Source organism: Perognathus longimembris, chromosome 10 (assembly GCF_023159225.1).
Source record: "Perognathus longimembris pacificus isolate PPM17 chromosome 10, ASM2315922v1, whole genome shotgun sequence".
NCBI lineage: Eukaryota > Metazoa > Chordata > Mammalia > Rodentia > Heteromyidae > Perognathus > Perognathus longimembris.
Genome location: NC_063170.1, coordinates 59369270 through 59381912, shown reverse-complemented (window position 1 = coordinate 59381912; position 12643 = coordinate 59369270). Strand labels below are relative to the sequence as shown.

The following is a 12643-nucleotide window of genomic DNA, read 5'->3' as shown; positions in this document are numbered from 1 at the left end:
CTTGCTACACAGGTAATCTACTACTTGAGCCACAGTTCCAACCTCTTTTGCTTTTAGTTGTTTTTCAGATAGAGTCTCACACTTTTGTCCAGGGTCAGCCATGGATTATGATTCTCAGGCCTCTCCTTCCCATATGGCTTGGGATTAAAGATAGGAGTCACCAGACTCAGTCTCATTAACTATTTTTTTTTTGTCCTGTGCCAATCTTGAATCACGACCTTGTGTCTGCCTCCCATGTAGCTGGAATTACAAGCATGGGTTGCTATACCCAGTGTTTTTCCCCTCCCTCCCCTCCTCTTTTTTCCCCCTCTCTCTTTCTCACTCCCTTTCTTTGTTTTTGCAGTGGTGGGCACAGCACCAGGGCCTTGCATGTTTATGTGTTTTGCTTGCTTGTACTAACTTTGTCTTCTGGGGGAGCTAAGCTTATCAACGTTCACCGAGTTTTGTCCTTCCCTACTTTGTTCACTTGACCACATTTGGTCACAAATACACGTCTGTGTCAGGGCCAGTGCCCTCATCCCCAAGCCTCAGGCGGCCCGTCCCAGCTGCCCAGTTGAAGTCTGGTAGGCTAGCTCTGCCAGCATTCAAAACAGGAGTGTGGCGTCTCCCTTGTCCCATCACATCTCAGCTTCATCTCAGACAGAGGACAGACACAAAGTGGAAACAGGGGTCCCTAGAGGGACACTAGGAGATGAGCAGGGAGGGTCTAGGAGAGAGGAAAACTGCAACCTCCCCAAGGGTGAGGGGTCATCTGTCAGGTCCCTGTTGACTGCCAGGGCCTTGGGTAAAAGATCAGCCCAGCTGCCATGAGCTCTCGAGACCACAGCCACCAGCATATGTTATTACTATGAATGTGTACAGACTGACTGGGTGTGGGCCAGGGGCAGCTATTCAGAGGAGGCTCTTCAATGTTGAGCTGCCTTGTTGTAAACACTGTGCTGAGCCTGCCCGGTTCATTCATTGACTGATTTCACACTCAACAACAACCTTGGAGGTCAGCATATTATTCCCATGTGCACCTCAGGAGAGCAATGTTCAGAGAGATTGCTTAAACCTGCCCAGATCACAAAGAATAAACAGATTCTCAGGACTCAGTGGTGCCGGGAAACTTTGGGGCATGTGATCTGTGACAAGGAGGTGAAATGGCGCTAAGAACTCTTAGATCTCCAGTGACCCATGTGCAGGTTCTGGCTGATTGTGGGTGGTCCCATAGAAGGATTTCCGATGTTTCTCATCAGCAGGAGGTGATCCTGAGTGGACCAGCCCTCCAGAGAAACTGTACACAGTCATCCATAAATCTACCACTTTACATCAACAGCCCACCTTCCATGAGTGCATTCTTGCAAGCCTCTAGTATTCAGGAAACAAGAAATCTCCGTAGCTTGCTTGGGCAACCTTGTCCGTACCTCATCAGCTGCAGGAAACGTGAAGAGAAGGATTTTACTAGTCGCAAATATAATCTGTTAATGCATTATTGAATCAATGACCGTGAGAGGTGGGGAGCCAGGAAACTTGGTCATTTGAGCAGCTCCCTCCCATGGCTGTTCTGGTGGAGCTCACCGGGGGAGTTACTAGCAATTAGCGCTCATTAGACTCTGGACTGAGTGCATCTATCTGGGTCCCATAGATGCCACTATTGTGTTTTATGGCTTGGAGAGGTCTGTAGGCTCCATATGTGGGCACAGAATGTGTGTGTGTGTGTGTGTGTGTGTGTGTGTGTGTGTGTGTGTGTGTGTGTGTGTGTGTGTGTGTGTGTGAAGTCCAAGAGCTTCTTTAGCTCCTGATTGAAAAACATGTGTGTTCTGTTTGTGACATTGATTCTTGTGTCCTTCAGTCCACAGTTTGGAAAGAGCTGTTGTTAGCCACCATCGGGGAGCAGTTCACTGACTGCACAGCCGCAGGTAAGGATGCCTCCGTCTGTCTGTCCGCGCCTCCAGGGCCTTGGCTCCTGCTTGTTCTTTGCAGAAGTTTATTTTCCTCTAGTCAGCTCTTTGCATTGTTTGGAAGGTGTTTGTTTTATAACTAAGAAGTTAGGCTTTTTTTTTTCATGTGATTGTAGTGTTTGATGATAGACATGTATGTATGTGTACTTGTGTATCTTTGCATATTGTACAAGCATGGGTCCTGCACTTGTTGATTCAAGCAACCACAGATAAGTAACTGAAAAAGAAAACCTATCTCCAGACTAAATGTGCACATACTTATTTCTTGTCTTTATTCTTGAAACACTGTAGTATAATTTTTATAAGCAATCTAGACATGATTTAAGGTATAAGTTGGCCATATGTAAATATTATGACATTTTATTTTATTTATTGCTCCAGTTCTGGGCTTGAATTCAGGGCCTGGGTGCTATCCCTGAGAAGTTTTTGCTCAAAGCTAGTGTGCTACCACTTGAGCCACAGTTCTGCTACTGGCTTTTTGTTGTTTAATTGTAGATAGGAGTCTCATGGGGACTTTTCTGCCTGGGCTGGCTGTGAATCGGGATCCTCACATTGCAGCCTCCTGAGTAGCTAGGATTACACGCATGAGCCACCAGTGCCCAGCTATGCCATTTTATATAAGGGACTCAGTGCTGTCTGTGGATTTGGGTATGTGGTGGAGCCTAAAACTAAACCCCACAGACACCAAAGGACACGTGAATCTTCTATTTCTGTAAGCACATGTATCTATAAGTTTACCTCTATTTTCCTTTATAGCATAACTTAGTAATGCCCACAGCCATCTGTCCAACATAAATAGGCAGAAAGAAACATCAGTCAGACTCTTACTGTAACTTGTAGCAGGTTTCCTGTACCTGTGGCCTGCCATGTCTAGTGGCATTGAGGTAGGCAGTCTGGGTCCCTCTGTCCATCTGCATTCCTTCCTCTTCCTTCTGTTCAGCTCCTGGCCCTGCTGAGAGGATCTCACAGGTGGCCAGAGCTCCAGGCTCCCTGCTGAGGGACAACTGAGGCCAATACCAGGTCTGCAGGACCTTGCATGGAGACCACGGTTGAAGACCTGGCGGCTTCCTGGAAGCCCCTGTGCCCTTTGGGTTTTGCTGGGTTCTTTGTGAAAACCCTTCAAGAGGAGAAGCTGACTCCTCGTGAAAAGTTCTGTTTTCTTCTTGGGTAGTGCCTTCTGCGTGCTTCAGAGGGCACATTAAAAACAACAACACTATTTTCTGTTCCACTTCCAGTTAAGGGTTTTGCTTTTTCCTGTTTTGATATTATTTTCACAAATTAGTGTGGCTCTTTAATTGGCCTTCAGACTTTTGAGACAGGGATGTCTCTGAGACCCTTGCCAGTCCCATGGCAAGTTTCAAATTCACCTCTGTAAGTTTCAGTAATTCCGCTTGTGTTTTGTCTCTTTCATTTTCATGGATGACAAAGCTTAGATTGAGATTAAAGCGTCTTAAAAGTATAGGTGCTTTCTCTTCTAACAGGTAACTTTATAATATACAACCCCACATGCATCCTGTGCATAACATGAAAACTGGGAGAGGAAGGCATTCCAGAACCTGCAAAAATAGTCCTAAATGAAATGAGTACCCAAGATTGAGAAAGGACAGCCAGTTATTCTGTGGTTCCCTAAGAAGTGACAGCCCCACGAGCCATCAGCCAACTAGCTCTGCCACTTGAAGCAGGTTGGCTAATCTTTCTGGGCCTTGCTTCTGTCATCTTTAAACAGTGGCTGCTCCTGGCTCTGCCATGGTAGGCTGCCAGGTTTTGCTGGTAGATTCTGCTATGAATATCACATGTGTCTGATGGACCTGCCTTTGCACAACAGGGTTGATGCTTGTGCCACCCTGTATTTGGACAGGCTGCATTCTTTGCTGTGCCTTCTTATCAAAGCCAAGCCAAAGTGAGAGGGTATTCTCCATTACTTCACTCGTTGGCTGGGAGTGTAGGAAGGGGTGATGGCAAAGGACTGGGGAATGCCAGTGTTCCCCACAAGGCTGTGAAAGCGACCCGTGGCCTTTCCTGAATGGAAAACTGCAAATGCTCCTTTGGTACAGGATGCTTTTATTGTTACAGAAAGTTTAACATTGAGTTCTAGCAAGTGTAATTTTAAAGCACAATTAAGAAGAAAACAATCATACCTACATCATCCTATCTTTTTCCGTAGGGTTATAAGTGTGTGTGTGTGTGTGTGTGTGTGTGTGTGTGTCAGTGTGTCAGTGTCAGCACTAGGGCTTGAACTCAAGGCCAGGACACTGTCTTCTAGCTTTTGTGTTGCTTAAGGATGGTACTCTACCACTTGAACTGCACTTCCACTTTCAGCTTTTTGCGGGATAATTGGAGGTAAGAGTTTCATAGACTTTCCTGACTAGGTTGGCTTCAAAACACATTCCTCGGATCTCCTGAATAGCTGGAGTTACAGGTGTGATCCACCCGTGCCCTGCCTGGCTCATAAATTGCTGAAGTGGGCTATGACCAATTATTTTGGAAACTTTTTGTTTTAATATGACATTTGTAGAGCATATTCACAACATGAGCATCTGTCTATAACTAACAGACTAAAGAATACATAGGTTGTTACCGGGCCTGCCAGTCTCCCTCAACTTCCCTTCCTTCACCATGGTCTTAATTTTGTTTGTTTTGGGACATTTATGTAGATGGAGCCATTTAGTGGCAAATTATACACATCCAGCCAAGATCACATTCATTTAAAAAAGATGGAAGGGAGAGGAAAGGGGAAAGTGAAGGGAGAATAAGAAATTATTTCACTGAAGACGATTTATTTGAATATATCAGACATGCCATTATTTAAATCCGACTCAAGTAACAAAATGCTTAACCTCCGGAAAAACTTAGGGCACAAATATTCAGACTTGGCAAAGTTGGGCAGAGGGTATTAGGTAAGGCAAAGTTTCCTGGTTTGGGTAATGCTGTTCTTAAAAGTATTACTGATTGATGCTGAGTTTTTCAGTGTGGAGGGCTACCTTGCTCAATTCACGTGTCACGAACCCATAAAACCAGGAGGCACAAGTCTGCACGCCTCCCATTTCCTTGCCAGTTAGCGTAAGCAGAGCGGCTGCGGTGGGCGAGCACGCAGCTGTCGGGTAGGCTGAGTACCTGGCACCCATTCCCTCCTTTCTGTTACGCAGATCCACGTCTGGAATTTCCCTTAAGACACAAATGTCTGCATTAGTCAGTGTGTGTAGAGGCTTCAGTAGCCATCTACTGGCAGGCTATAACAGCATAGGCTCACTCGGAGGACAAGGGTGCTCCTTCTTTGCCCATGGTGCTAACAGATGCGTGCTGGTTTCCTAGCCCGTGGTTTAGTACTACCAGGATGATTGCTAGAAGGAAGCAAAGGACAGGAAGAATTCATAGAAAATCGACAGACCAGCAAACCACGAGACACAGATGAGCAACGGGGCCCACACAATATGGGGCAGTTACTGGGGTCAGTAGTACCAGCTGCCCCCAAGATCTCCAAAGCCTTGACAGGAAGTCTAGAGAGATCCTCGGCATTCTTCACAAAGACAGTGAGCATGGAAGCAAAGTTCATCTGAGTTCACTTGGCTCCCAGAGGGCAGGCAATTATGCAACCCATTTTAGAAAGAGTCTCATCCAAACAGAGTAGGAAAGAGGGAGCTTTAGTGACATGTTACAAAGGGTAAAATGACTTATCTGGAAAAGGCATTTGGCTGGAACACACTGCATCCCTGGATAAATGTGGTGACTCCTTTGGGCTCTGTGCACTGACTTGCTTTTCTCTAGCCATTCCCTGGGGGAAAGGAGGGTTTGAGTCCAAGTTTTACTGTGCCCTCTTCTTTGTTCCCTCCTAGCTCTAACTTTTAGATTGGACGACGAGGAATTTAAAAATGATCAGACTGACCTGAAATTGTCACTCATTTCTTTGTTTTGCCCGTCTTCCCCTCAGATGACGAAGTGATAGGAGTCAGTGTTAGCGTTCGGGAACGTGAAGATGTCGTCCAAGTCTGGAATGTAAATGCCTCTTTACTGGGCGAAGCGACTGTGTTAGAAAAGATCTATGAACTCCTGCCCCGCATATCTTTTAAAGCAGTATTTTATAAACGTAAGTGCTTCATTTCCAGTTACTACTCGCTAGCTTATTCTATCATACATTTCAAGACAAAAACTGTTGCAAATGAGGGTAAAAGCAGAGTCACTTGAAACTCTGTAACTCGGAAAATAATTCAATAAAACACAAGTGGGTTTCTTTTTTTAAGCCAAGTTTAGTCTCAGAAATTAAAAGGAGATTTTTATTCTTGCTTAGCCACATGGATGTGAAATGGAAATATGCATTGTGTTTTGTTATATTGAAACTTTAAGCCTGAACTTAAAATTCATCATGCTCAGACAAACAATTACGTTCTGTTGGAAACAACAATAACAGAAATGTCACTCTATGAGCTGGCAGGTAGAGATTCAATCATCCCTTCATAAACAGGAATTTATAATGTCCGACATCTGTATTTGTGGAGGAAACTCATTTTGAGCTCAGCATGATTGAATATTCTCCTGAATGCTAATACTTCCTCATTACTGGGCGACTGTGACAGAGAAACCAGAGCGAATTCACGCCTGGTGGTAAAATGGGAACAGTATGAATCGGTGTGTGGACCCATTGTTTCCATCATGATTCATGTTCATTGCTTTTGTGTGCTCTTTTGAAAAAGTCATCTCTTTTCATAATGAAAACATCTTAGTGCTGTTAAATCAATGTCTGGTAGGTCTAACTGCAGGATATACTTTTTTTTCTAAAGCTATTGACCAGCCCTACACATAAGTGATAAATTTCCTAAGTCCCAAACAGTTCCTGGACTTCTTATTGTTTTTTTAAAGAGTGTATTTTTATAGAAGCAAAGATGCTCTTGATAATAAGATGCCCTAGTATTTTAATATTACCAAGAAGGATTTTTTTTCTTAAAGTTCTTAATGAAACTATGATGCCTTCTAATATGTGTGTGGGTTGGGGGCATCTTAAAATTGCTGAAACACAGTTTATTATTGTCTCACACTTCCCAGCTGCTTGCCACAAAGGATAGAAAGATCAAATTTTGTTTCCTGATTGTCCTAGTGTGACAAGAGATAGGAAAACTCAGGCCTCCCCGCAAAGACTTTTGCCGTCACCGGCAAATGAGTCAGGCTTGGCTCAGAGAGACTGATCTCACGCTGCATATACTTGAGGAAGAGCAGGTCCTTGAGTTTTCAGATGTAAGTTTAAATTAAAAAAAAAAAAGACAGCACTGCAGAAGTTGTATATGGGCTGTGCAGTGTGGAAATTGGAAACTTGCTGACACTATTTTTATTCATCAGGGATACATTAATTATATATCACCCTATGTATAAACTGGAAAGTGTTCTGAGAATTTCCACCCCACACCCTCCTGCCCCAGATTTCCACTCCCCAAAAATAACTAGCAGAAACTATGAAAGGAAGTGTGATGTACCTTGACTAAAGCCAGCTCCAACATGATGTCAGGCACTCTAGATTTTTGTCAAACAAAACCGATCACACAAATCCCATCTCCTCACTGTTTTGTACTTCCTCATCTGACTGTCAAGGCAGTTGGTCCAACATGATCTCCAAGGTTCCTTCTACTTCAGAATTCTATGAACAAATTGGTTAGCAGCAGCTCAGCATGATGTGTTGTCTTAGGTAAGTAGGCCACAGAATGATTGGGCTAGTTCTCCTGGACTATGGCCGTAATCAGGCAAGAAGGAGCAAGGCCTTACCTCTTATCTAGGATATCTGTGGGAGGAGGAAAGGGACCTAGCTAGAGGAAAGAAAGGTTGCTCCTTGGCCAGCTGAATCAAGCTAAGCAATGCCCTACAGGTAACTTGTTTTTGTCAGTGTGTGAGTAGTTGAGAACCAGTAGCAGTCCTCAGCAGAAATAATTTAATGGTGTACATTCACATTTAAAAACTCAAAGACCATTGAAATAAAAATTCGAATTGGAAGGAAAAAAAACACCCAAGCCATTCTCTCTATTTTATATGAAGCAGGCAGTCCTTTACTCAGTGGGGTTACATTCCATGTCCCACTTGGGAAAGTGAGCAAAAAGCTAAAGCCGTGCGATGTGGGGTCCCCAGGCGGGCAAGGTGGGGCGTGGCCATTCCTGTTTCTGTTCTATCTCGGGAATGGGGATCCTGCCTTAAGGACAAGTCACAAGCTTCTGGAAGTGAGGTCATGGCAGACTTTGATGGCAGTAAGAACTCAGGCTAATTCAGTTCTGTCTCGAGTGGGTGGGTGAGGTTCTGGGCACTGCTAAGTTAGGTGTGAAACAGCTGATTGAGAGAGTTACAGTGTGCATAGGCCCCCACTCCCACTCTTAAGCTTTTCAGTGCTGAAAGGCAGGGGCCACTACCTAGTGAGTATGCTTCAGAGCAGGGCAGACTGGGAAACTGAAACCAAGCCTGCTCCCATCTCTTCTCTCCCCTCTTCACCTCGTTTATTTTTGTATGGTGTAGCAGAGAAGTGGTTTTACATTTTTGTATAGTTTGTGGGGGGGGGGATGAAAATAAGAATCATTTTTTGTAATCTATGAAAAATATCTAACCCATTTCAGCATCCATGATTAGTTTTATTGGCACATGGAGATGCTTGCGTGTGTCCACATTTTCTGTAGCTGCTTTAGTGCCATAAAAAGTATTATTTCCGGCAGGGTTTGGTGGAATTTTCCTAGAATCTCAACACTCAGGAGGAGGAGGTATTAGGGTCTTGAGTTGAAGGCCAGGCTGATCTACATACATAGTGAGTCCCTATCTCCAAAAAACCCCAAAATGAAAAAACAAAAACTGCTATCTCCAAAGAAGTTTATGGACTCCTGGCTTAGCTAGCAGTTCTTTCGTACCTTTCTGCCTACCAAGGCTCTTCTGAGGCAGGCAATAGGCCCCCTGGAGTCTAGGCATGCCAAGTTCTGCTTTCTTCTGCTGTCCGCATTACCCAAGGACCTGGCAGTGTCTCTTCTGCACCTTTTAGACTCTCCCTCCCTGGAAGTCTTTATAAAAAAATCTTTGGATAGTTGTCTGTCCCGCAGCTCTTGGATTTGATGCTGAAGCATAGGATATCTCATAGTGAATCACCATTTTCTTTGGTGGGTGCCCTAAAAGCTCTTTTTTATAAAGAAAACAAAAAGTGAAATATTTTAAAATGTTATAGCCCTGAGAAATGTTCAGTTAGGTGAGATTTCGGGCCATCCTTAGGAATTGAGCTGAGGTAACCCTTGAGGGTTACAAGGCACATTTTCTCAGTGTTTTACCCATGTGAAGAACAGGTTGGAGTCAACATCAAAGACAGTCTGAAAGGACCACCAATAGTCCTGACATCGCCTCCCCCCTTCATCCGTTGTAGTTAAAGTCCAAAGAAGCCAGCCCCTGTTAACACAAATTGCAAGAGGCTGCCGAGGTGAGGTGGCCTGTTTCCTCCCTAGAGGCCAAGCACTGATGGAGGTAGGGTTGAGGGCAAGCACCCAGGACCCCACCCAAATACGTGTTCAGATCACTCCCTTTATAATGAGGCTCCACCAAAGCCTGGAAGTGGATTTTCAAACTTGGCCTTTTGCCTCTTTTTTCTTTTTGGCCAGTCCTGGGGCTTGAACTCAGGGACTGGGCACTGTCCCTGAGCTTCCTTTGCTAAAGGCTAGCACTCTATCACTAAGCCACATTCCCAGCCCATCTTTTACCTCTTGTTAAGGAAATGTGAGGTATTTTACAGGTCTCCCATTTCCTGTCTTCCACTTCAAAGATGCTTTTGCTAGACTATTGATTTAGTCTTATTCTAAAGTTCCTAATTATGACTAGTAATTCTGCACATCAAACAAGTATAGGGCTGAAAGTCGACGAGGGGTGGGGGTGGGGGAGAGGTTATGGTGGGGAAAATAAACAGCCTCATCCATCTGATGAAACTTCATTTTCCACGAAAGGCGCGGAGTGGCGGGGGAGGGGGCACGCTATTCCTGTCAACCCTTGTGTGATTCTTGGTTTTGTGTTATTTTATTCTTGAAGATAGGCTTGTGAGTGGCCCTGTCCTGGGTAAGTTAGGTTCCCTTCCCAGTGTATTTTGTGGGGCCCATTTTTCCTGTGGTATGTGTCTCGTCAAGGCAGGATGAGTCATCCCCTTAGGCACCACAAGAAGGAACAGGCAGCAAGCCCATTGCTTGTTTATTCCTTGTTTTAATTTTCACTATTACGTTTCTCAGGAAATGTACGCCTTAGCTAACAGTTACTGGCACCAAAAAAAAATAAATAAATAAGGGTATTTGAATTCTTGCCAACTATTGGGGAAGCTGAATGAGATGCCTCAGAGAGGAGGGTTGGCCCATCCTTTGCTTAAAGTTTTCTTTCCTTTTTTTCTTTTTTGTTTTTTTCTGTCCTTTAGCCCATGAAGAGCATCATGCTTTTGAAGGTGGACGTGGAAAACACTAATTGCACTCTGTAAAGAATTCTTTGTCCTTTGCTGATTGGTTTTGGAAACGGTCTTAACAGGAGGGAGAGTGAAGGAAGAGAAGACTTGCCGGAGCCCGATGCTGGTCAATTTAGAGTGGGTTTCTGTGCTTGCAGACTGGGCAATTAGAGGACTCCCAGTAGCAGGTGGGGTGAGGAAGATGCTGGGGGTTTCTGCCTTCATATCACTTGCTTGGTTTTGTTTTTCTTTCAATTCATCTTTTCTTTTTCTTTTTTTTTTTTTTGGCTTTCTAAATTGTTTTTTTTTTCACTCCAATTATTATTATTTTTATTAATTTTTGCCTTGAAAATTCCCCATTCAGGCTAATTATTGTTTTCAACACTCCCCTTTCATTAAGGCACAGGAACTCAGTTTCCCTTTGAGTAGCTCTGCTATACCTAGTTAATGAGAGCATACATCATCGTGACAATACTGCTTTGAAACCACACTGTAAGGGAAGGAATACTAGCTTGGTGCGACCTGTTTGTTGTGACACATTCCTTCAAACTGTGAGCTGGGCATTTTTTGTTTGTTTTGTTTGTTTTTTTCTTTTTCTGTCCCAGAGAAAAGAGAAAAATCATACTTAATCCGGAATTTGCAAGACAGCACACACATCTTCTGTTTTTCCTTCTTAAAACTTTCTTGAAGAGATTAAAAAAATAACAATTGGTTTGCCGATCACAAAAATTTTTAATCACAGTTCAGTGTCAGGCTAGAAATTATACTTCAGGTTTTTGGGCTCTCTGTGCAAATACTTCTAACCAGAATCTCAATCTGGTCTTTTCATTGCAAGAGAAGTCATAGCAGGCGATTTTACCCAGTGGTAAACATGATTTTTGTGACTTAAAGAGGAAATGATTTTTTTCATGTGTTTGAATTTCACTTCTTCCATAGCATAGAGGTATTTATTCACTTAGGACTTTCCAAATGAATTCTAACACATTTTTTAAAAAGCGATCCCCTTTTCCCTCATATTAGGTCATTTCTGATACTCAGCAGCCCTCTAGCCTGGGAGCCTTCCCTCTGTTTTCACGCAGGAGCAGTAAACTTAAGTCTCACATCCAGGCTGCATGGAAATGCTCACAGAGTTGACCTTTGAGTGCATCCTGTTCATATTAATGATGAGGATGGTTGTGATGTACTGCATTGGACTGCCAAAGAAATACTGGTTTCAGTAGAAGGAAATCTTGGAGCACTGTGTGAGACCCACTTGGAACACGCTGGTTTCCCTGTATTGACTTTGTGCCCAGCTTCTTGGTGCTTTTACCAGAGAAGGAGTGGGGCCTTTTGAAAGCCCGCAACAGGCTCCCTCCTGGTGGCTTCTTGTGGGAGCTACGGGAATTAGTTTGCACTTATACCTTTCTCCAAAGGGTGGTGCCTTGGAACTCCCTGGAACCTGGGATCTTTATACCTCTTGGAAGTGTTGAGCAGCAGAGAGAGGCAGAACTTCTCTACGCCTCTCACATGTATTTTGTCAATAAAGTTTCCCATTCAAATGTTTCAAATGACTTGCGGTGATAATCTATTTATCAAAGTTGTTCCCTCCCCTTGCATTACTAACCACATCAGCCATGATAATAGTCATCATCATCATCATTGTTTTTAAAAAGTATTCCCCCCCCCCCAAATTGGGTTTCTCCAGAAATTTCACGTTTGGATACTGGGACCTGTTTTTCTAAACAATGTGCATTTCTTTAAACATTGTTTTAAAATTATTCCTCAAATTATTCTGGACCTGAAATTGCTTTTTATTATATAGGCATTTTTCTGATAGAGTAGAAATGATATAATTGACTTTATTGTGTCATCTATATTTCCATCAGTCACTGAGTTTGGAGTCAACCTGATTTTTTTGAACTTTAGTTAAAGCATTTGTGGTGACATGTTCAATTTTTGCCTGTGTATAGCTTTTGAAGTAAAAATAAAACACAATAAATAGGAATGCTAGATTGATGTTCATGCTTTTGGGTTTCTGTTGTTTATGATCACACATGGAAGACTTTTTTTTGTCCCAATGAACTTCTGCTATTTCTGACCTTTTAGAAAATACCAACCATAAGAAGGATTTAATTTGCCTAATGTTACAAACCTATCACCTAAATTACTCTCAAGAGTGGATTTTTGTCAGATTTTGCTTTGGAAATTGTTTTAATTGAATATTTAGTCATAATAGACTTTGAACTAAGCTGATTTAATCAGTTTTAAAACCTCTCATTACCTCCTTAGATTAAAGAAGCTAATA

At 43.1% G+C, this 12643-nt stretch overlaps 1 protein-coding gene across 1 annotated transcript in view; it reads left to right on the top strand.

The window, feature by feature from the left end:
- The window catches only part of Eif4e3 (eukaryotic translation initiation factor 4E family member 3), a 37738-nt gene extending 25832 nt beyond the window's left edge, over window positions 1-11906 (top strand). The window contains 3 exon segments of the mRNA XM_048356154.1: window positions 1835-1901; window positions 5872-6027; window positions 10336-11906. Of these exon segments, the coding sequence (XP_048212111.1) occupies window positions 1835-1901; window positions 5872-6027; window positions 10336-10382 (270 nt within the window). The 3' untranslated portion in view covers window positions 10383-11906.
- The last annotated feature ends 737 nt before the right edge of the window (window positions 11907-12643 follow it).